At 34.5% G+C, this 22957-nt stretch overlaps 1 protein-coding gene across 1 annotated transcript in view; it reads left to right on the top strand.

The window, feature by feature from the left end:
• LOC127972800 (1,4-alpha-glucan-branching enzyme) overlaps positions 1-22957 on the top strand; it is a 163257-nt gene that overhangs the window by 100892 nt on the left and 39408 nt on the right. The window contains exons 11-13 of the mRNA XM_052576588.1: positions 3649-3759; positions 4813-4984; positions 22125-22309. Coding sequence (XP_052432548.1) covers positions 3649-3759; positions 4813-4984; positions 22125-22309 — 468 coding nt within the window. The remainder of the gene's footprint in view (positions 1-3648; positions 3760-4812; positions 4985-22124; positions 22310-22957) is intronic.

Raw genomic sequence — 22957 nt, 5'->3', positions numbered from 1 at the left:
GTTTGTTTCTTACAAACATGAAGTTTGTTGGTTTCAAAAGATATTAAAGTGTTAGCTCACCCAAAAATAAAATAAGCACATAAATTGCTTGCCCTCAAGTCATCCTAGGTGTATATGACTTTCTTCTTTCAAACGAATACAGTCAGAGTTATTTTAAAAATTGTCTTTGATCTTTCAAGATGTTTAACCTGTCAACCAGACCCCCAATGGGACTCACAGCTGAAAGTGCTCTACCTAACTTAAAATTGTAACAGTTTTCTACTTCAGTGTGTTACAAACATAATGGGCTTTTTATCAAGCAGATTTGATAATGCTCAAAAATATTAAAAGTTATAGACACTGAAGTGCCTTTAATTTTTCTTTCACCACACTTAAATACTTTTTTATTTTATATAAAAATACATGAAGCAAATACTGTAGCAATCTAGAAAAGTAATGGGTTGGAAGTCACATGTCTCATGAGTTTCTATTTCAAATCTGAATAAGATATCATTAAAAATTAGACTCCTGCAAATATCCTATGGGACTATGTGTACATCTCCCCCCAAAATATAAAAAAAAAATGTATTTACAAACTGTATTGAAGGTTTCTACAAACTATTTAGTCATTAAACATACCCCTGCTTACTTTTTTTTTCAATTATAAAACAATAGACAGAAACGTAGACATCATATAAGTGATTTATTTGAGCACTAGAAACATACAAAAAGAATAATTTGAGTAAGAATAATAAGGAAAATATAAAAGATTTAACTTTGTTTGCCAATTACAGAAATTCCTGAGATTGCTAGAAATGCAGCATTTACAATGAATTACGATGCAAATAAGTGCTGATGGCCACTTATACAGATAGTAATAACACAAATGTGCCATATAGTAAATAATCCACTCTCTCTATTCATATAGACACGTTCACTTTGATAGCGAGCTGATTGGGGATGATTAGCACTCAAACAGATTGTAATCATGCAGATACATTCACATAAAACACACTCTCATATATATAAAAACTGTTAAAAAATAAAAGAAACAAATAAAAAGCGATTGCTATAAGTTCCGGCTCCATCAGCTGACAGGTGCGTCAGAGCGCGTCACGAGCCCTCAGGAGGGAGCGCCAAAAAGTCCGAACAAAGTCCTCCTGTAGCGAATCAATGAGTTTTAGTAAGGCAAATAACCATATTTAAAACATAGTAATCACTTTAATCTAGCTTTCGCTCACTGTTGTACATGGAAGAATGTCCAAACATTCTCACACACAGCTCCAGAGAGCGCACAAATGCTGACCTTATATGTCCTCTGCCTGGAGCTGTGTGAGGCACATGGATGGGTGCTTTTTATTTAACTTCTTTTGGACAGATATTCATTCTGACGGCACCCATTCACTGTAGAAGATCCACTAGTTAACAAGAGATGAATGCTACATTTCTGGTTCTGATGAAGAAACAAACTCATCTAGATTTTGGATGGCCTGAGGATAAGTAAATGTTCAGCACACTTTCAATCTTGGATTAAATATTTCTTTAGATTCATTAGTATTATATTATCAGTAGTGCTGTCAAATGATTAATCACATTCAAAGTAAAAGTTTTTGTTTACATAATTTATTTTGGAATGTGATAAATCGTGATAAGAATTAGCAACAAATACAGTTTATTAAAAATATACTGAACTTTTAAGATATGAAGTATACTACAGAAATGCATTCAATAGAGTAAGCACAAATCTTCTTTTTTATGAGGGTAGACATTTGTTTTTGCACTCCAGAAGGTGGATGTTTAAATCACGTCCTGTTTTTTGGGAAATAAACTGAGCTGCATTCATTGCAGGTTTTCAGGTTCATGTTGGACACACTGTCCCCAAGTTTTTCTGTCTTCCCACAAGCCGAAAATCTCTGTTCTGCTGCAGTGAAAGCGTTTCCCTGAAAGAGGCTGAGATGTGCGTACTGTCACAGGGCTAAGGGTGAGAAGTAGAGTTGGAAGACATTTGAGTGAGAGTTTGGATGATAAATTGGTGAGGAAAGTCTCAGCTTTTGGAGCGGAGGATGTTGACTCTTAACTAAGGACGGCTGACTCTTTCCAGTCGTTCTGTGCCAAAAACTTGACACGGATGTCAGAATAATGACTTCCTCACAGCGTTTTATACATTAGCATGCAGCTTTCCTGTTACCTCACCATTTACATATAGAATGTTATTAAATGTATATATTGGACTATAAGTAATATTCAAGAAATCCTTTTAGATGCATAATATTTAAATGTGTAATATTTATATATTTTGCAAAGTTATTTGTTTGAAGGATTACTACTTTATAAAGAATTGCTATTGGTAATTATTTTAATTATTTAGAATGTTATTAAATATGGAATATGTAAATAATATTCAAGAAATTCAAATGGATTATTTCAGTTAATATTTTATTAAAAATGTGTATATTGAAATATATTATGTATATAGAAATTGGTTTAAGAAAGTGTATTATATACAGTGTGTATATATATATATATATATATATATATATATATATATATATGTATGTATGTATGTATGTATGTATGTATGTGTATGTATATGTATATATGTATGTATGTATGTATGTATGTATGTATGTATATATATATATATATATATATATATATATATATATGTATATATGTATGTATGTATGTATGTATGTATATATATATATATATATATATATATATATATATATATATATATATATATATATATATATATATGTATATATGTATGTATGTATGTTTTGCAAATGTATCATACATATTTTAATTATTAAATAATGTATTCATAATTAAGGTATTTGAAATACACATTAGGGAATTGTATTCAAGAAAATACTGTAGTTTAAAATACCATAAATAATATTTAATTCATTAATTTATTTATTTTGCTAATTTATTATAATATTCAGGAACTGTTTTTAAATTAAACACCAGGTTTGTCCTGAGGAACCGCTAAAAACATTAATGGTTAAACATTCAAATATTTAGTAGGATATATTTTGAATTATGATTTATTATTATTTTAAATTGAACTTGAAAAAATGACATTTATGAGCCATGAGCTGAGGAGAAGATTTTCAATGACTCTTCAGTCTCAGAGTAATGTTTTGTTTGTGCTACACTGCAGAAACGGTAATAACTGAAAAAAGCTAGTGTTTTGAAAGCAACCGCACTGCTGTCAGGCACTAAAAGTGTAGTTAAAAGAGCTTCGTTGCTACTTTTAGTTAGTTAGGGACACTTTCTCTGAAATGGCAAGGAAGGAAGTGCATTTTCAAAAACTGAGATGGGGAAAATCAATAGTTCTAAAATAAAATAAACAAGCGCTAACATTACTGCTCTAATCTCTTTCATAATCTCACCGTAGACTACATTACCTCAGTATGATGGATTCATGTACTGTAGAAATGGCGCCCAAGCTTGTAGAAAGTAAATGAAAGCTGGCTTTCGGCTAGACCAACAAGCCAGACAGACACCAGTGGATGTTTATGTCAAATAATGAGCCAATACAAATGGCGAGTGAATAAGAATAAGCAAGAAAGAATGAAAAACTTGTTCATGAAGTACTGAGAGAATTGTTTACTCGTTTACTTGTTTCCCGTTCATTTATTCCTTCTCTTCCATTCTCAGATCCTTAAGGAGTTCAAGGATGAAGACTGGAACATGGGAAACATCGTGCACACATTGACCAACAGACGATACGGCGAGAAATGCATCGCTTACGCCGAAAGCCATGACCAGGTACTGCTCTCCGGAAACCTCCATTCCTCCGGTGTAGGGTAAAGGAAAAGTAATCAATGTTTGATTGGGAATGGAAATTGGTGTCAGGACAGGTTGTAGTCCTCTAAGGACAAAGGTGAAATGAGAAATTAACACATCTATCCGGTTTGTACACATTCTAACACCACGGCTAGAGCCGATTGTTATTGTTTTTTTTTGTTTTGTTTCTTCCTGTCTTCCTTTCTTTTCTTTGTTTTTTCCTCTGTGTAGTGTTTCCAAGGTCTCGGAATAATGATTTGTGCTGCTCAATATGAGACACTTGAGTGAATCTGAGTTGAAACGTGCTACAACTACTAAAACTTTGCTTTGACACTTCATCAATAGAACAACTGTTTAGCATTGCAGTAAAGTTTCCATCAGAACGGCAGATCCTATGTGAAACTGCATATAGGATGCGTTAAAGGGGTCCTATGACGCTTTTTTAAAGATCATTATTTGGTGTAACAGAATATGTTTACATGATTTAATGTTCAAAAAACACAATTTTCAAATACTGTACATTATTGTAGGTCCTCTGTGCCCCGCCTCTCTCAAACGCATCGTTTTCTACAAAGTCCCTCCTTCTGACAAGTGCAGTCTGCTCTGATTGGCCAAATGACCCAGTGCATTGTGATTGGCAGAACACCGCAAGCACTCGTCAGAAATGCAACGCCCCTTTCCATAATCGCGAGCTTCATCTTTAAAAATCAATGTAAAGACCCCAGTTCAAACCCGAAAGGGGAACAGTCGTGTGACGGACGCAATGATGAAGTTTGTACGTGTTTGCAGTACACAAGCCACAGACGGTTAAGACAGCTGATTCCACTGTGTAATTACACCTTTAATGGTAGCATGCAGTTAAAATTAAGCTAGTATTTAGACTTGTTTTTTAGTGTCCTGTTTTTGTGTAGAACCAGACAAACAGTAGTTTTTCCCCATTTACAAGTGCAACCAATCAAAAGCTATCCATCAATCAGCAAATATTTCAGCTAATGTGAAATGTGTGCTCATGTTGTGGATCTGCCATTCTGTCAGGCCCTGGTGGGAGATAAAACACTGGCCTTCTGGCTGATGGACAAGGATATGTACACCAACATGAGCGCTTTGATTCCCATGAACTCTGTTATTGATCGGGGCATCCAGCTCCACAAGATGATCCGACTGCTTACCCACGGCCTGGGAGGAGAGGGCTACCTAAACTTCATGGGTGAGTCTTTGCATTCATGAAAAAGAAAAAAGAAAAAAGGTCCATATTTGGACATGTAGGATGTTAGTTGATTATCTTTGCAACAATGTATAAAAAAAAAGAAAAAAGAAAACAAAATTGTGATAACAAAAGAACCCAAATTACATTATACAAAAAAAAAAAAAAAAAAAAACATTACTCAATGTCCCTTGCATAAAAAACATATGTAATTTAGTTTAAACATTGGCCAATACGTTGACCTTTTGTATTTTTTGTTGTTGTTGTTGTTTTTTTTTTTTTTGCTTTGCTTTGTTTGTATTTGTTGTTTGTTTTATTTCATTTTACTTTTTGTTATATTTTAGTTTGTTTTTGTAGTTTTTTTATTATTATTTATTCCTTGAATTCAATGTGCCATTACCTTTCTTTAGCATCAGAGGCATATCGAGTTTTTTGTTGTTACAAGTACTGTATTAGATATGTTAGATAAACAGTTGCCTACCATAAAAGTGCCATTGAAAGTAGCTAGTTTTGAACAGCAAATGTCTGTATTCCCTCTGACCTGTCCCAAGGCATTGACCTTCTTGATTTTACCCTGTAATTACAATATTACAGCATCATTTGATATAATAGCTCAAATAGGTAATTTTCATAGTTATTTGTTCCCAACCTTGCCAAGTCCTAGTTTTTATGTACAGACCTGTTACTGCCATTTTTTCCAGCTCATTTTCTTATATTTATTTATTTACTTTTTGTGCTGATTGTGTTTTTTATTTTATTTTATTTTTTGTTTTGTTTCATGTTTTTGTTTAGCTTTGATTTTGTTTAATTTTTTTGTTTTGTATTATTTTGTTTTTGCTTTACTTTGTTTTAAATTTGTTGTATTTTGTGTGTGTGTTCTTTTGTGTTTGGTTATGTGTTTGTTATGTGCTTATGTGTTTAGTTAGTGTATATATATATATATGTGTATATATATATATATATGTTTTTTTTTTTTTTTTGTCACACATGCCTTAAATTCTGAAACCTACATTTTGCTTACATAGTACTTTGTACTATATACACATTATGTTGTGCGTTGATGTTGCTTAGGCTGAATAGGGTGTGGGGAAATGTTAACCATCTGGATTAGCCTTTTATAGGTGTTATTTTAGCAAGCTCATATTCAGATATTGCTCCAGACTGGTATTTAATTCCATCTTTTCACAGTCCGATCACTTTTGTCTATCATTAATAGCTCCATTTTGGCTCGACACATCATCAGTTCGGTTCAGCTCTTTGTGATATTAATGAAGTGGTCATTGTTCCTATAAGTGGTTGACCGTCAGCTTGGTCAATAATCAGCCCAAACAGTGTACTAGCCCCACCTGCTGACCAGGTGCTGACGCTGTACTGTCACATTACATAAATGAACTCACCAGTTCTGTTTAAAAGAGACAGTCTTTTCCCCAGCCAAGGCTAGATTCACATCACACACACGACCCAAACCCCACAGATTAGCTTGTGTTTGTGAGCATATGGGCTGACTCATCCATGATGCACACAGGAGTGCTGTTATTGTTTACTGCTGTTCTTGTTTTGCCAATACCACTAACAGTAATGACAGCTACAGATGTGGACTGCCTGACGCAGACGCTTTCTGCTCTTCACTTGTAGTATATCTGTAAAAAGCTTTTGTCTGCTGACTGAAATTACTGTCCTAGTGGTGCTGTGCCCATTTTTATTTGATTTTTTTTTTTTTCAGTCGGTTAAGCCTCTGAAAAGCAAAGGCTAGAAGGAATGTAAAGAGACATTGGGAACGTTTGCTCAAAAGAAAACATACTTTGTTCAACTGTCTAAAAGATTTTCACATGTGACGTGTAGCCATCACACTGAGAGATGTCAAAAACTTGACTTTTTTATTTTTTATTATGATTTTATGTCATTAAGATCTAAAAAAAAGAGATAAAATAATACTTTATTTCATTTATTTGTTTAGTTTATTTTTGTCAAAGAGATCTAAAAAACATGGCAATTATTGTATTTATTTTTATTAATTTATTTATTGAGATATTTTGTAATATTTTTATGCCAAATAGATGCTAAACACATGACTATTTTATTTTGTTTTATTTATTTATTTATTTATTTTTTTTTTTTTGTATTTTTTTTTTTTACTGTAGTACAATCCAGGATATAAAACTGTGACATGTAAAAGCGAATGCCCTCTATAGAGGACAAAATTAATTACGGCGATCCAGGATCATTAAAATGTATCTGGACTTGAAATATTCCTTCCAATTAAACTTTTAGTACAACAGGGATGGAGTACTATACGTTATCCACATATCTGACATGCTTATTCCTGAGATAAATGACATAAAAACATCTTACAACATAATTTAAACATGATTAAATGGTTAAAATGTATCATCAAATCTGAATTTTAGTTTTATGTCTCACTTACAGAAATACGTAAAATTTGCTCAAAGTTGCCTATTCATGCTCTTTATAAAATGAAAGTAATCAACAAGCCAAAGCAAGAAGAAGAAAAAAAAAAGGTAAATATAGGACGACGTGTCATGTCAATGGATCAATGGCTGTGAAGTCATTTAGCCAGTGCAAAGCAAGAACAAATTGTTTGTGCAAGCAAATCAATCTGAGCTACCCACAACTCGACGAAGCCCATCTATTTATTCTCTAGTGGCAGAAGATGCTTGCAAACTAAAAGGCCACAAAGAGACGACGGCCATGTTTGCAATGCAGAAAGAAGATGAGCGCTGTGAGGCAGAGACTCGACATTATACACACTTGCGAGGCAGCAATGAAACGGCTCAGTGGTTTCATCATTAAATCAGCAGGTGGAGAGCGAGATGAATGTACGCTTGACTTTCAAAGATGGAGCAAAACTTCTGGATCACCTTCAGAAACACAGAGCAACGACGACTGGCTGTATTCAAACCGTGCTTTTGATCAGTCACAACTGCTGCAGAATTTGGCTAAATTAACATTAAGATTGAAACGACATCCCCAGATGTACTAATTGAACAAAAACACATTGAGTGAACCCTTGTGAAGAAGAAGTGTGCTTAGCTGTATCGAATGCACACTTGTAATGTACTTCAAATATTTCTAAAAACCTGCACTTGCGGATAATATAATATTCATGAAATCAAAAGGCCACTTAAGCCTTGGCATATATTTTAAATGTGCTAAATTGCAACTTCATTACCAATGTGACGAGCATACTTTGAGTAGGTTTATTTAAATAAAATGAGTATGTTTAATTTCACCATAAATGCTTGTAATTACATTTGGCTGTCCATTATACTTTAAACCATGTTATATAAGTAGCTGTGAAATCATAAATAAAGCACTCGAAAGTTCAACTTAAAGGGTTAGTTCACCCAAAAATCTAAATTATGTCATTAATGACTCACCCTCATGTCGTTCCAAACCCGTAAGACCTCTTCGGAACACAGTTTAAGATATTTTAGATTTAGTCCGAGAGCTCTCAGATTACTCAGATAACGAGTCGTTATCTGGCTCGGCTCGGTGTTAATCTTGAGTTCTCTCTTCACAGCAGTTCAGTCAGTGTACTGTTTGAGTGCATGCATTACTCCGGGATATTGGTTTGTTTTAACTTAGAGGGAGTGTCAGCCACATAAAAAAGTTAACAGCTTATGTCATTTGTGGATTAATGCTTATTGGAGACCCGAACCGCTTTAAACGATTTAGTTCGATTTGGTGAACTGGTTCAAGAAGATCCGGTTACATCGAATGATTCGTTTGGATTCACAAACTGTAGTGTTTGGAAATCTCACAACATACAGATAGTTTTTTCTATTTTTCGACCAAAATGTATTTTTCGATGCTTCAAAAAATTCTAACTGACCCTCTGATGTCACATGGACTACTTTGATGATGTTTTTCTTACCTTTCTGGATATGGACAGTATAACGTGCACACAGTTTCAATGGAGGGACTGAGAGCTCTCGGACTAAATCTAAAATATCTTAAACTGTGTCCCAAAGATGAACAGAGGTCTTACGGGTTTGGAACGACATGAGGGTGAGTCATTAATTACATAATTTAGATTTATGGGTGAACTAACCCTTTAATATGCAATACTATACTACAATATTATATACATTTAATTCCTATTTTATTTTATTTTTATTTTGAAGTCTTTGAATGCACTTAACACATAACCCAGTAAATTGAAAATATATAGATTTAGGTTTGACAGAAAATTAATATATTACCTCTGTTAAGACCGAGCTGGAACAGAGGAGAATAAATAAAAGAGAAAGTCAAGGAGTGCTCAAACCTGAAAGATTGAGTGTGAGATAGAGGAAATGAGCATAATTGACTGGGAGCTTGCAGTAGTCATGAAGCCCAAAGTCATTTTCTAAACAAATGGCTGTTGGCCTGTTTTGATATTTTTCATGATAAAGACCCAAGCAAATGCATTTTCTTTATATGTTTATTCAACGTAAAGGGTGGACCTGCTTTCAGCTCTAAATGCTTGTTGTGTTTGTGTAAGATGAAGGGGGAGGATCAACTAAACTGATTGGTCTCTGAAAATGGGGTTGTATGTGGTTCAGCTATAGGTCATCGGGATTAATCCTGAATCACATTTTAAAAGGATCATCTCATCTAGCTCAGTGTTTGCGTATGCTAATGGCTGCTCGCGTTTTCCAGACAACCTTGTTTCAAGGGCAGCTCTCGACTATCAATAGTGTTTTACATTGAAAGTCCTGAAAGACTGTTTTCATTTGAAAAGGAAGAAGTTGGCTCTTCATAAGGAGCTGAGAGGTTCACTAAAATATTCTAAAGTTATGACCCTGTGTTCTGTGCTTAAATCCAAACAATCCAAACCTGAATACGAAGTGCTTAGTAATTAGTCATTATGAAATTTTGGCAACTGAAAGTGCATAAAATCGTTTTGGATGACCAAAATCAATGACCAAATTGGCCATTCTCTAATGGCGCATATTGACTTTGTCGGTGGATATTTCTTTCACAGTGTAAATAAGATACAAAAAAGAAAACATGTCAGCGAGGACTGGGTTTTCAATATTATTTTCTTAGTTTTAATACATTTTTACTTGGATGAACCAACATATTTTATTTTGGATTCCATTTACATTGAAAGTTGGATGTTGGAGTTGGAAATGACATCAAACCCGAGTCGGAAAAAAAAAAGAATGTTGTTTCCTGTATCAGTCAATAAAAACACATGAAAAGCAGAATTTTGCAAAGGTAATGCTGAAATATAATGTCTACAGATACAGTTAAGGTCAATTAACTTTACATAAACCCTGCAGAATTTGCAAAATGTTAATTATTTTCCCAAATTAGAGTGATCAAACTAAATGCAGGTTATTATTATTATTATTGTTATATTTTTATTGTTGTACTGACTCGTATGCAACTATCACAGAAGGTTCAAATGCTCACTAATGCTCCAGAAGGAAAACCATGCGTTAAGGTTTGGGGGTGAAAACTTTTGATCAGAATGAAGATTCAAAAGTTCAAAAGGCTCTTAAAGCATGTTATTTCCTTCTAGAGAATCAGAGATCATTTGCACCTTCTGTAATAATTGCATATGAGTTACTCATTTGTCCTCAGTGTGAAAAGATGGATCTCAAAATCATAGTCATTGTTGGAAATGGTTTATATACACAAAAATGCTGAAAAACAACCCTGTGAATACAGAAGGATTTCCACTGTAAAATGTTGCAAGATTTGAACTTGTAAGCAGCAAAGGCTCAATTCATGTAATCTAACCTCCATAGACTTATGTTCATAATTGTATTTGCTGTAGCTGAATTTAGTATAGTTATGTAGTTCCCTGTCTGTTAATTTTAAATCAGCTCTGAATTTAACGGCTGTATAACTTTGCAACATGGGGTGTTTTTTCAGCTCTATATCCAGCGTTTAATCAAACGCTGACTTTGAAGCACTTCCCCATGATGAAGCAAACGCTAAGCTTTGACTACACCTTCTGCTTCACTTCTAACTGTATTACACACTCTTTTCCCTGGCTTGAATTTTTCTGTGTGTGTCAATTGGGAATCTCAGCTGCCAGCGTGAGGCCTGCTCCACAATACAGCTCTCAGGCTCCCACAGCTTTACGGCTTCAAGGTGCTTCAAAATCAGACGCTTTGAAGGGACTCTGTTCACGTCTGACCACCTTTAAATGAGCTAATGGTGGTTTCATATTCCACCGTCGTGTCTAAATGGCATAACAGGAATACATTACGTTTTAATATATATATATTAGATATATTATATATTTTTTACATTAATATTTAATAATATTAAACAAATTTAACCTTACCCTAAATTGAATCTACATTGTGAGATTTGAAGTCCAACAATTTAATACATGCTCTTTTGGAACAAAGTAAGAAAATAATTTTAAAAATAATAAATTAAACATTTTTGAAGTCTACATAGAACTGTAATATTATATTATATTATATTATATTATATTATATTATATTATATTATATTATATTATATTATATTATATTATATTATATTATATTATATTATATTATATTATATTATATTATGCAGCTTATTACTATTCTGCTACTTTTTAAATGTTTTCTAAGCCTATATTTTTTTTTTTAGATTTTCAAGTTCATTTGTCTCCAGAATTCTCATTAATTTAATACAAAAACACTCTCATTGCTATAATACAAGAAAAAATAATAATTCAACAACAGATCAAATCAAGTACAACAACAGAATGAAAAAGAAAAAGAAAGAAAATTTTTATTGTATTTATTTATTTTTACATTTTAATTAAATTTGTAACTTTTGTTTACTTAAAATCATATGTTTACTTTTTGAATTGTTATTATTACACCAGTGACATTTTTATAGTTTTTTCTCTTACTAGATTAGGCTACACTGTAAAAAAAAAAAAAAAAAAAAATCTGTCACATTTTCGGGAGCTAAAAATAGACTGTGCCATAGACCAGCTCAAACCTGGTCTAAAGTCTGGTGCAATCTTTTTTCTTTGTTATTTAAAGAGCGTGTTAGTATAGGCGGGTCCACAACACTCGTACATGCTGCTTATTGAACACAGGGACGCACAGCAGCATTTAACAATGGACAAAAGTTTTTTATTTTTATTTTTTTTTTTATCCTATGGTTCTCTAACCATAAATGCTACTGTAATTTGCCCCCTGACTAAGCATTTAAAGAATTTAGTAGAAGCACTTAAATAATCCCGTGAATGCACTTAAAGAATGCAGAATCGAATCGTTATAATCGAATCCAATCTAATTTAATTGTGAATCGAATCGAATTGAATCGTTCGAAATTTACAAAAATCGTTTTTGAATTGAATTGAAAACCTATGAATCATAATCTAATCGAATCGCTGCCTTGCCAAAGATTCACAGCCCTACTAACCATTTAACAGGTTTTTCCTATAGCATTTTTACAGTCTTTTACCGTTAAATTCACAGTCATTTTTTACAGTGATCTGACAGTTTGGAAGGGGGTTTAATTGTGCTTAATTGTCATATGTGACAACACCAAAAAGCATAATGTCATTTAAAATAATAAATTAGATATAATTGTTGATAAAATATGATGTGGACGTGTTCTTGACAGTTTTTGTGAAATGTAGCCATCATTAACAGAGAAGGAACATCTGGCTTTATAATGAAGGATGTGAAGTACACCTCTCTACACATCTGCTGTATGATTCCTGTTGAACTGAATAAACTCCAGATTTACATCCATGAGAGAAACGAATCCAAATCCTCCGGTAAACCCATGCAGCAAACAGATCGGATTCTTTAGATGAAGTTGACTTTCTGCTTTGTGAAGTTTGTGGAAGTTTGCAGGCTGCCGTCATTGTGTTTATGTTTCTTTGGGGAAACTGGGAGGATATTTCACCTGCTGTGATTGTTATTGTTCTAATTCCCTTATGATTTTCCCATTTCCATATTTTCTGATTTTGAGACACAGCTGTATCCTGGGATTAGACAACATTTGTGATCATCAGCGCTCTTACTACACGGTTAGACAGTGGAGATTTTATTTTATTAATTTTTCTTATTTTTTTCCAGTCAGGGTTTTTGTCATTGATAACTTTTAATAGGCCTAATTTAAATGTTTTAATAAAATATTTAAATTAAATGAAAATTTAAGCTTATAAAACTTTAACTTAATACAAAATGCTGCCTTGGCACTTAACTTAATAAGTTTAAGTACCAGAATTGCTACTACTGAAATAAAAATAAAGAATAAAAATGACAATCACATGTAAAAATGACTTTTTTATTTTATTTTATTTTAATTTATACTTAGAATATAAATGTTCTACAACTTTCAGTATATTAAATATTAACTATTAAATATACATTACATTAACGTAGTCATTTAGCAAACGTTTTTATTCAAAGCAACTTACAAATGATGACATTCGAAGCAATCAATCCAAAAATGCTTAGTCTAATGCACTACACGTAAAGAATGTTTTTATATATATATATATATATATATATATATATATATATATATATATATATATATATATATATATATATATATTTTCAAAAAGATTATGACACATGCCTATACTGGCTTAGAGCTTGGTTTAAAGTTTTGTGAGCATATATATCATTGGATCAGCAAACAGAGTGTGGTCTGAAGATGTCTAATCCTGACCTCAGGCCATCCTCATCGTCACAGCACATGTTCTTCCTCCCTGTTTGCTTATGCTTCGACACTTCTTTTACAGCTGCGTAATTTATTTCTTTAGAAAGCTCTGTCTGTTCCACCTCATCCTGGCATCCATTTTTATTTCCATCTTCCTGTCTCCTTGCTTCTCTCTGAATAAACAACTTACCTCATCACCATTGCTGTGCCTCTGTTCTCTTGCTTGTCAAAGTGCCTCCTCGGAATTCAATTACCCAACTGTTGTTTTATGATGTTGTCTTGTCAGCTGATGACGGATTCATTATCTCATCACTCTGCTTGACAGGACTGTCACAACGCTCTCTTTGCCTTTTATTCCACTGCTCATGCTTGTCCTGCAAATGTATTGGCTCGCTCTCGTCTCCAGTGCTGTCTGTGTTCTCCACTGCCATCTGCTCCGTGGCTGAGCTCATCGTGCCCTCAGACTGCTGGAAAACACTGAAACCCCGCTGTTGTGATCCTGTCAAAGACTCCATTGTGTTTTGCAGCAGAGGCAACTTAACGTCTGATATGACTAAATATTTATGCACCGAGCAGCAGAATACGGTAGTCAGTTGTGTTTGTATTGTTAAATGCATCTCTGATCACATGCAATTTTGTTTAAGATATATTTTGCTGTCAGTCACTAATGTTGGGACTGTCAACTTCTCTGAGGTTATGGAAGTTGCAGAAAAAAAGTCAGAAAAACAGTATTTATATAGTTTTTAAAAAATTATAATAATCACCACAGCATTAAAGTTACAATTTGTAAGATATTTGCAGTAAAATATCCAAAAACCACTAGGCTAGTTTTATATATTTTGTCCAGCTGATCCGTAACAATATCTCCAATGTCTTCAACTACTTGTAAATTTTGAGAAAATTCCCATTCTAAACAGTGACACGGGCAATGCAGTCGCCTGTCAATGAGGTTAGTTACCCTTTGTTAATGCCTTTACTGACGTAGAAACCACATGACAACAGTGTCATGGACAAACGCGGAAGTAGCTTCGCGACAAACTTCAACTAGAAAGAGATGCCTGTGAGATGTGCTTGTGTTTTACTCGACAGGTGAGTTGTTTTGATTCGTATCTTCACAGAAAACGTATGCTATCATAACGATCAACAAGATTAGTTTTGTGGGGCATACACGCCAAACGCGGGGCATTGCATCTCTATACCCGCACGAGAATGCATCTGATCCATAGTCTGATTGCGTCTTTGCATTGACTTTGTATTTAATCTACTCACGCAAACCGTTGAACTTGCGCGTTAAATCCATTACTTATCTTTCTGTCTGATTGATGGCCATCAGCGGTTGGGTAGAAGACAACAAATCCCATCATTCCACGCTCCTCCTTAGCGTCATCTAACCACGCCATTGTTATTGTTTTGGTAGTGCACCCTCTTGTGGCAGGTCCTACAACCTGTAACTTTAACAACAACAACAACTTTGAAATAAGAGTGCAAGGTTTATCTGATAATCAAATGCATGAAAGTAGCATTCATTGCTTTAGCAAACAGATATCGGGCACATTTTCTTTAACTTTTTTTAAGATAGTAATCTTTAAATCGTAAATGTAAATGTAAAAAGTTTTGTATGTTTTTTTTTTTTCACCATTTCTAGTTTTTGCTACAATTTGAGTTTTTGAGTCTTTAGTTTATATTTAAAAAATGTCTTATAAATATATATATTAGTGGTGGGCCGTTATCGCCGTTAGCGTGCTGCGTTAACGCGAGAATCTTATCGGGCGATAAGAAAAATATCGCCGTTAATCTATTCTCAAAGTTGGGTTGGGAGCTGGCTGGGTCTATACTAAGCAAGCTATGATGACTTTCACCTTGATATTTTATATAACCGACTGGTTGAGGCCAGCCTAACGGACAGCGACACTGAACCGAGCTCTCTTCTGCGAAGTTCTCCTCAAAGTCCCTCCTGCACCGGAACGGACAAATACAAATCGCAGTTTGAAACAAACAACAAGATGTGAAAGAGCCCAATTCAGTACTCGGGGTGTTCTGGTGTTTAGGGCTCACGCAGAGAAAGGCGTCTCCGAGACGCTAAAAATAAGCGTTTTCAAGTGTTTTGATCAAAACACTTGAACATCGAATTTGCTTATTTTTGCTCTAGTGCCGACAAATACATTCGAAATATGTCAAAATGTCCACCTTGGAAATTATGCTCGAAAAAACAGTCAGTTATTTCTTAAGTGAAAGTAAACAGTTGAGGAAAAAATGGGATGTCTATTATATTGGATGCGTTCATCCTAATTTAGCTAATGGCTGCTGTAATGTTAATCCAAGAAAATGAAAATCACTCACTGCTCTTGACTACTTTGTATTTTTAACAGTCAAACCAAAAATTATTCAGACACCAGGTATAATATTTGATATATATAGCAAAACTGTAATAATGTGAGACATGTTGAAGGTGTCTTAATAAATGTAGGTTTCATTGTATATTTCATTTTTACATTGAAGACTATCCAGTGCTTTTTTACATTTAATTTTTAAGTTTCTGTACCTCGCCACCTACAAACTTGAAAAAACCTTAAACATTGTGTAAATAGCACAAATAAATAAAAATGAACATACAACGAGCATACAAATTAGACAATTTCAAACAGGGCCCACTGGTACAACCTTCACCGGGTCCCCGCTTGTGCAATATGGAATTAGTTTACAGCTTTTTCAAGCAGTTTGTGATGCATTTTGGAAACAGGAGATGTACATTTCTAATGCACCATCTAGCTTGATAAACCCCTTCTCAAAGACTTACTGTTTGTCAATTTTATTAGGGTAACACATATTCTGAATGCCGTCGGCAGAATTTGAATGAGCCATTTTAATCTAGATTAATCTAGATTAATTTCAAGATCACAGTGAGATTAATCTAGATTAATAAAAATAATCTATGCCCACCTCTAATACATATATATATACAGTATTGTTCAAAATAATAGCAGTACAATGTGACTAACCAGAATAATCAAGGTTTTTCGTATATTTTTTTATTGCTACGTGGCAAACAAGTTACCAGTAGGTTCAGTAGATTCTCAGAAAACAAATGAGACCCAGCATTCATGATATGCACGCTCTTAAGGCTGTGCAATTGGGCAATTAGTTGAATTAGTTGAAAGGGATGTGTTCAAAAAAATAGCAGTGTGGCATTCAATCACTGAGGTCATCAATTTTGTGAAGAAACAGGTGTGAATCAGGTGGCCCCTATTTAAGGATGAAGCCAACACTTGTTGAACATGCATTTGAAAGCTGAGGAAAATGGGTCGTTCAAGACATTGTTCAGAAGAACAGCGTACTTTGATTAAAAAGTTGATTAGAGAGGGGAAAACCTATAAAGAGGTGCAAAAAATGATAGGCTGTTCAGCTAAAATGATCTCCAATGCCTTAAAATGGAGAGCAAAACCAGAGAGACGTGGAAGAAAACGGAAGACAACCATCAAAATGGATAGAAGAATAACCAGAATGGCAAAGGCTCAGCCAATGATCACCTCCAGGATGATCAAAGACAGTCTGGAGTTACCTGTAAGTACTGTGACAGTTAGAAGACGTCTGTGTGAAGCTAATCTATTTTCAAGAATCCCCCGCAAAGTCCCTCTGTTAAAAAAAAGGCATATGCAGAAGAGGTTACAATTTGCCAAAGAACACATCAACTGGCCTAAAGAGAAATGGAGGAACATTTTGTGGACTGATGAGAGTAAAATTGTTCTTTTTGGGTCCAAGGGCCACAGGCAGTTTGTGAGACGACCCCCAAACTCTGAATTCAAGCCACAGTACACAGTGAAGACAGTGAAGCATGGAGGTGCAAGCATCATGATATGGGCATGTTTCTCCTACTATGGTGTTGGGCCTATTTATCGCATACCAGGGATCATGGATCAGTTTGCATATGTTAAAATACTTGAAGAGGTCATGTTGCCCTATGCTGAAGAGGACATGCCCTTGAAATGGTTGTTTCAACAAGACAATGACCCAAAACACACTAGTAAACGGGCAAAGTCTTGGTTCCAAACCAACAAAATTAATGTTATGGAGTGGCCAGCCCAATCTCCAGACCTTAATCCAATTGAGAACTTGTGGGGTGATATCAAAAATGCTGTTTCTGAAGCAAAACCAAGAAATGTGAATGAATTGTGGAATGTTGTTAAAGAATCATGGAGTGGAATAACAGCTGAGAGGTGCCACAAGTTGGTTGACTCCATGCCACACAGATGTCAAGCAGTTTTAAAAAACTGTGGTCATACAACTAAATATTAGTTTAGTGATTCACAGGATTGCTAAATCCCAGAAAAAAAAAATGTTTGTACAAAATAGTTTTGAGTTTGTACAGTCAAAGGTAGACACTGCTATTTTTTTGAACACACCCCTTTCAACTAATTGCCCAATTGCACAGCCTTAAGAGCGTGCATATCATGAATGCTGGGTCTTGTTTGTTTTCTGACAATCTACTGAACCTACTGGTAACTTGTTTGCCACGTAGCAATAAAAAATATACTAAAAACCTTGATTATTCTGGTTAGTCACATTGTACTGCTATTATTTTGAACAATACTGTATATATACACATACATACATACATACATACACACACACACACACACACACACACACACACACACACACACACACACACACACACACACACACACACACACATATATATATATATATATATATATATATATAAATTACCAGGCTTCCAGATAAATTGCATATTCTTTGCATTAAACCACAAATTTGAAAATTAAAGGAAGGAAATCTTTACATCTTTAAAATGTGGTTTCACCAAGAAGTAAATAATATGGGTTTAAATATATTTTAAAGAAAATGTTATAAAATATATTATTTATTGTTGTGTAGTGGATTAAAAAAAAAGTTATATAACAGTTTTATTGCAAAATATATACAAAGTTTTATACAATGTAATATAGGCCTTTACTTAAATCTGAAGGAAAATCTAGGCAATTTCTCGTATGTTTTAGAGCAATAAGAGACATAAAAAGTGGTACATCAAAAGTCAATCCTTTCTATTCATGTTACTTAACCCTCAGACAAGGTCATTTTGCGTTTCATAATGCATTATTCAGTCCTATCTTTTCGTCTCCCAGTTCATTATGCATGTGTGTTTGTGGTGTTTCTCTCTGTTCTTTCAGAAATGTTATAAGTAAAGGGTCTGCGGATTCATTTAGCATTCATTCGTTTGTAAGAAAAGAAACTAAAAAAACATGCTCTGGGAATAGATCTCGAAGCCGTACACTTCTCTTGTCTTGGTTTGATAATGGCAGAGTTTGAAGTGAACATTCGCTGCAGGAGGTGCTTTGAGAGGGAAAGGTTGGTACAGGGTGAGGGCAGGTTACTCGACGACTCTTTGCTCTAAGTCTTTGTTCAGAGAGAATTCTTCACTCAAATTTGGTACTTTTTCGGAGGTGACCTTTTGAAATATTAGAATTTCCAATTACGTTTTTTAAATGTGGATATCAGGAAGAAAAGGATACGGCCATATCACTGTCAAACTAACAAGTTTTTTGGAGGAAAAGGTATTTGTGAAGTATAAAGTCTCTACTTGTACTTAATACTGTTTTGTGGGTGGGGTGGGGGGAGGAGTCAGGTATACACTATGTTAATGGGAAAAAAATATAAATCTTACAGAATAAAGTCTTTGAAAACTAATAAAAAATGGCAGTTGTTTTGTGTTTAGGGTAAAGGGATAGAAATTACAGTTTGTACAGTTTAAAGCCATTATGCCTATGGAATTTCACCATAAAACATAGAAATGTGTGTTTTTTGTTTTAGTTTTTTGCTCACCAAGGCCATTTTAATAATAAAAAAAAAAACAGTAAAAGCAATAATATTGAGAAAATGTTGTTACAATGTAAAATAACCGTATCTAATAATGTAATATATTCTTGTGATACAAAGCTGAGTTTTCAACATCATTACTGCAGTATTCACTGTCACATGATCCAGAAATCCTGGAATTGCCATTCTCTCATGAACGTGCGTATCACAGTAAGTGACAGCAAGAGATTACAGTTTGTAATGTTTTAAGATTGGATATTTTTTTTATTTATTTATCAGATTACAACATAAACAAAACAATACAATCATTGCACATAAAACAGAATCAGAGTATACAAATATAGTACATACATCAACAATTCCAGTTTGTATTAGCAAATTAAAACTGAAACAAAGTCATAGCACATGAAATCGAAAAATTTGTGTTGACAGTGGGTAAAAAAAGTATATTGTGAGTCAAAGGGTTCATGATGGATCAAAAAAAAAAAAAAATCCAGGTCTCTAAAAAGATGTGGATTTTCTATTTATTTTTTTACGCTGTATGTTAAATATTCCATGTGTAGTGTGTTGTTTATAATACGTTTAAATAATTCAGATGTAGGTGGTTGTTCTTTTTTCCAATTCAGTAATATACATTCTTAGATACATAAGATATATATATTCTTAGATACATAAGAAATCAGACTTATCCTTTTTATAAATACAGAGTCTAATGTTTCATTTAAGTCCACCCCAAAAATATATGTTAAAAGAGTCTTGTGATATGTTTTCCCCAGGGTCATCAGAGAGAACTCATGTACAGAATCCCAAAACTCATTTAATTCTTCACAGTTCCAAAAAATATGAAGATTGGATTTTTTTTCTTAAAAATTGCTTCACTTCAGAAGGCCTTTATTAACTCCTGGAGCCATATGGAGTATTTTTATGATAGTTTTATGCACTTTATTTTGCTTTAAAATCTCAGCATCCATTCACTGGCATTATAAAGCTCGGAAGAGCCAGGACATTTTTTTTAAATATAACACTGACTGTATTTGTCTGAAAGAAAAGTCTTATGAAGAGTTCATTTGCAAAAAAAAAAAAAAAAAAAAAAAAAACATAAACACCAAAAAAATAATTGACTGCCTGTATTATTCTTCACATATAGAGCAGTCTGAACCATAAACATGTTTTGTAAAAAAAAGCTGATATTGTCCACTTTCAAGGCATCGCAAGTTCACGTTTTACTGCAGAAGCTGAGAAGTGCCCTTGTTTTTTTTTTTTTTTTTTGTGAACAGAAGCTGATATTCAGGTCAGGTGACAAGGCCGCTAGTCATTTCAAAAAGACGCACTAGCTAAGAAGAGTTTCTTCAAATCTGACTAAAAGTAATCAAGGATGGATTATTTTATTGAAATTTGCGATATTTTATTTGCGGGTAATAGGAAAATTAAAACTGACACTATTCCCGGAACCTTGCAAAAGCAGCACATTACAGTTGTGAGGGAAAAGCTCCCTGTATTGTGTGTAATCACAACAACAACATTTTTGCCAGGCATCTACACTGTCAGCTGAGGAGATTACAAAGATAAAAACGAGTGTGTTTGTTTAACTCGGAAATATGGAGTTAATTGCTTTTACTATAAAACAAGCTTTTAATACATAAAAAAACATACTTTTAATTAACTTTAATTTTGTAAGTTACCTGTTGTTAATACTTAATCAAAACAACCCAACCTAACAAGACAAGGGGTCATCGGATGCCCATTTTCCACAAGTAAATATGATTCTTTAGGGTCTTAATGAAAAGTCTGTAACATATTTTGGTAAAAAGAAATTCAATTCTAGTGTAATACAACACCCTTTTTACCTTGTCAATATCAGTTCTGCAGATATCAGCCGGTTTGGTTCCAATTTGCTTTAAATGCTAATGAGCTCTGCTGACTCCGCCCCTCTCCTCCGTGGTGTGACGAACCGTGCTCTGAGAGACTGTTTACTTTACTGCATTTAGCTGCAAAACTTGCTAACTAGCACGCTATTAGGAAGGCGATTGCAAAGATTCATAAAAATCTGTAGAAAAGCTGGATCAGGAATGATTCACGCGAACATAGATTGCCTCTTCAGTGTATCAGATGTCGGGAGTAGATGACGACTGCTATGTTCATTAATACATCCAACAACAGAAGACCTCAATCGCTTAGGAGCCGTTCTTTTCTACATCCCTGCTCCAGCATAGAAACAATTGCAGTCGGACTGGTACAACTTAATCAGGACAGGTTAAAGTTAATACACCAGTGTCAATCAACAATCGTGGGAGGGGCCTGGGTCCGTGTGACATCACACAGACAAGAAACTGAGATCGGCCTGATTTGAAAAAGGGGTATTATTTTTAGGGAATTAATAAGAAGCAGTGGGCGGATTTATATTATTATAGGGGTAGATGTGTACCCACACTGCCATCAAACATTTATGTTCAAACAACATGTAAAAGTGAATTTGGCAACCGATGACCCCTTTAAAAGGTTGAACTTTTGACTTTGACAGCAAAATGTTCAAAGTGGCGGTGGCCACAAGGAAACTCAAAAATACTGTAGTTCTGTCAGACACTCAAACTAACTTGATCAACTATAACTAGCTTTTGAAGCAGTCTGTAAGAAACTTCTCTATTGTGTTTAATTGCAGGCAATGAGTTTGGTCATCCGGAATGGCTGGATTTTCCCAGAGTCGGCAACAATGAGAGTTATCATTACGCCCGCCGGCAGTTCAACCTCGTGGACATGGATCACCTGCGTTACCGGCAACTGTACACTTTCGACCGAGACATGAACCTGACGGAGGACAAGTACGGCTGGATAGCTGCTCCCCCGGTGAGAGAAAAAGACCTGGTCTTTCTTCCCAGTTCCAGTAAATATTACTTTCTGTTCTTCCTTTATCAGTCCATCTCTGTGCGTATCACCAGAGTCTGGCTTGCTTTTTATCATCTTCCATGTTCTCAATCCACCGTCTCTCTCTCATTCTATCTAACTGTCTTTATGTGCAGCATAAAGTCTTTTTTTTCATCACCAGAACATCTGTCATTTCACTTTAACAACTATCAGTCCCTAACCAGCCCTGCAATCTCATTACTCAGGCACTTTTATACAAATGTTCACCATATCGAAGATTCATATATGAATTGTTAGCTGAGGAAAACAATCCGGCTCATTGATGTGATTCAAATGCCGCGTTTCCACTGAAATTACATGGAACAATTGTACCAGGAACTTTTTTCCCCAGGAACTATTTCCCCCCCAGACCTGTTGCTTTCTGTGTTTCCACCGAGGTCTAAAGTATCGGGAAGATTAGGCAAAACGTCTGGTGACGTAGCTCTGTGTGCGTTCCTCAATACAAAGTACGCACATTTCAGACTTGCGTCATCGGTAGATTGGATTGGATTGCTCATTCGTCTCGGAAGTGTGATGTTCGCAGTGACGCAAATCCGGTAATTCTGCAAACAGCAGCGTACTTGATAACAT

Source organism: Carassius gibelio, chromosome B15 (assembly GCF_023724105.1).
Source record: "Carassius gibelio isolate Cgi1373 ecotype wild population from Czech Republic chromosome B15, carGib1.2-hapl.c, whole genome shotgun sequence".
NCBI classification, from domain to species: domain Eukaryota; kingdom Metazoa; phylum Chordata; class Actinopteri; order Cypriniformes; family Cyprinidae; genus Carassius; species Carassius gibelio.
The sequence above is the reverse complement of the archived record's forward strand: the minus strand, read 5'-3'. Positions and strand labels throughout refer to the sequence as shown.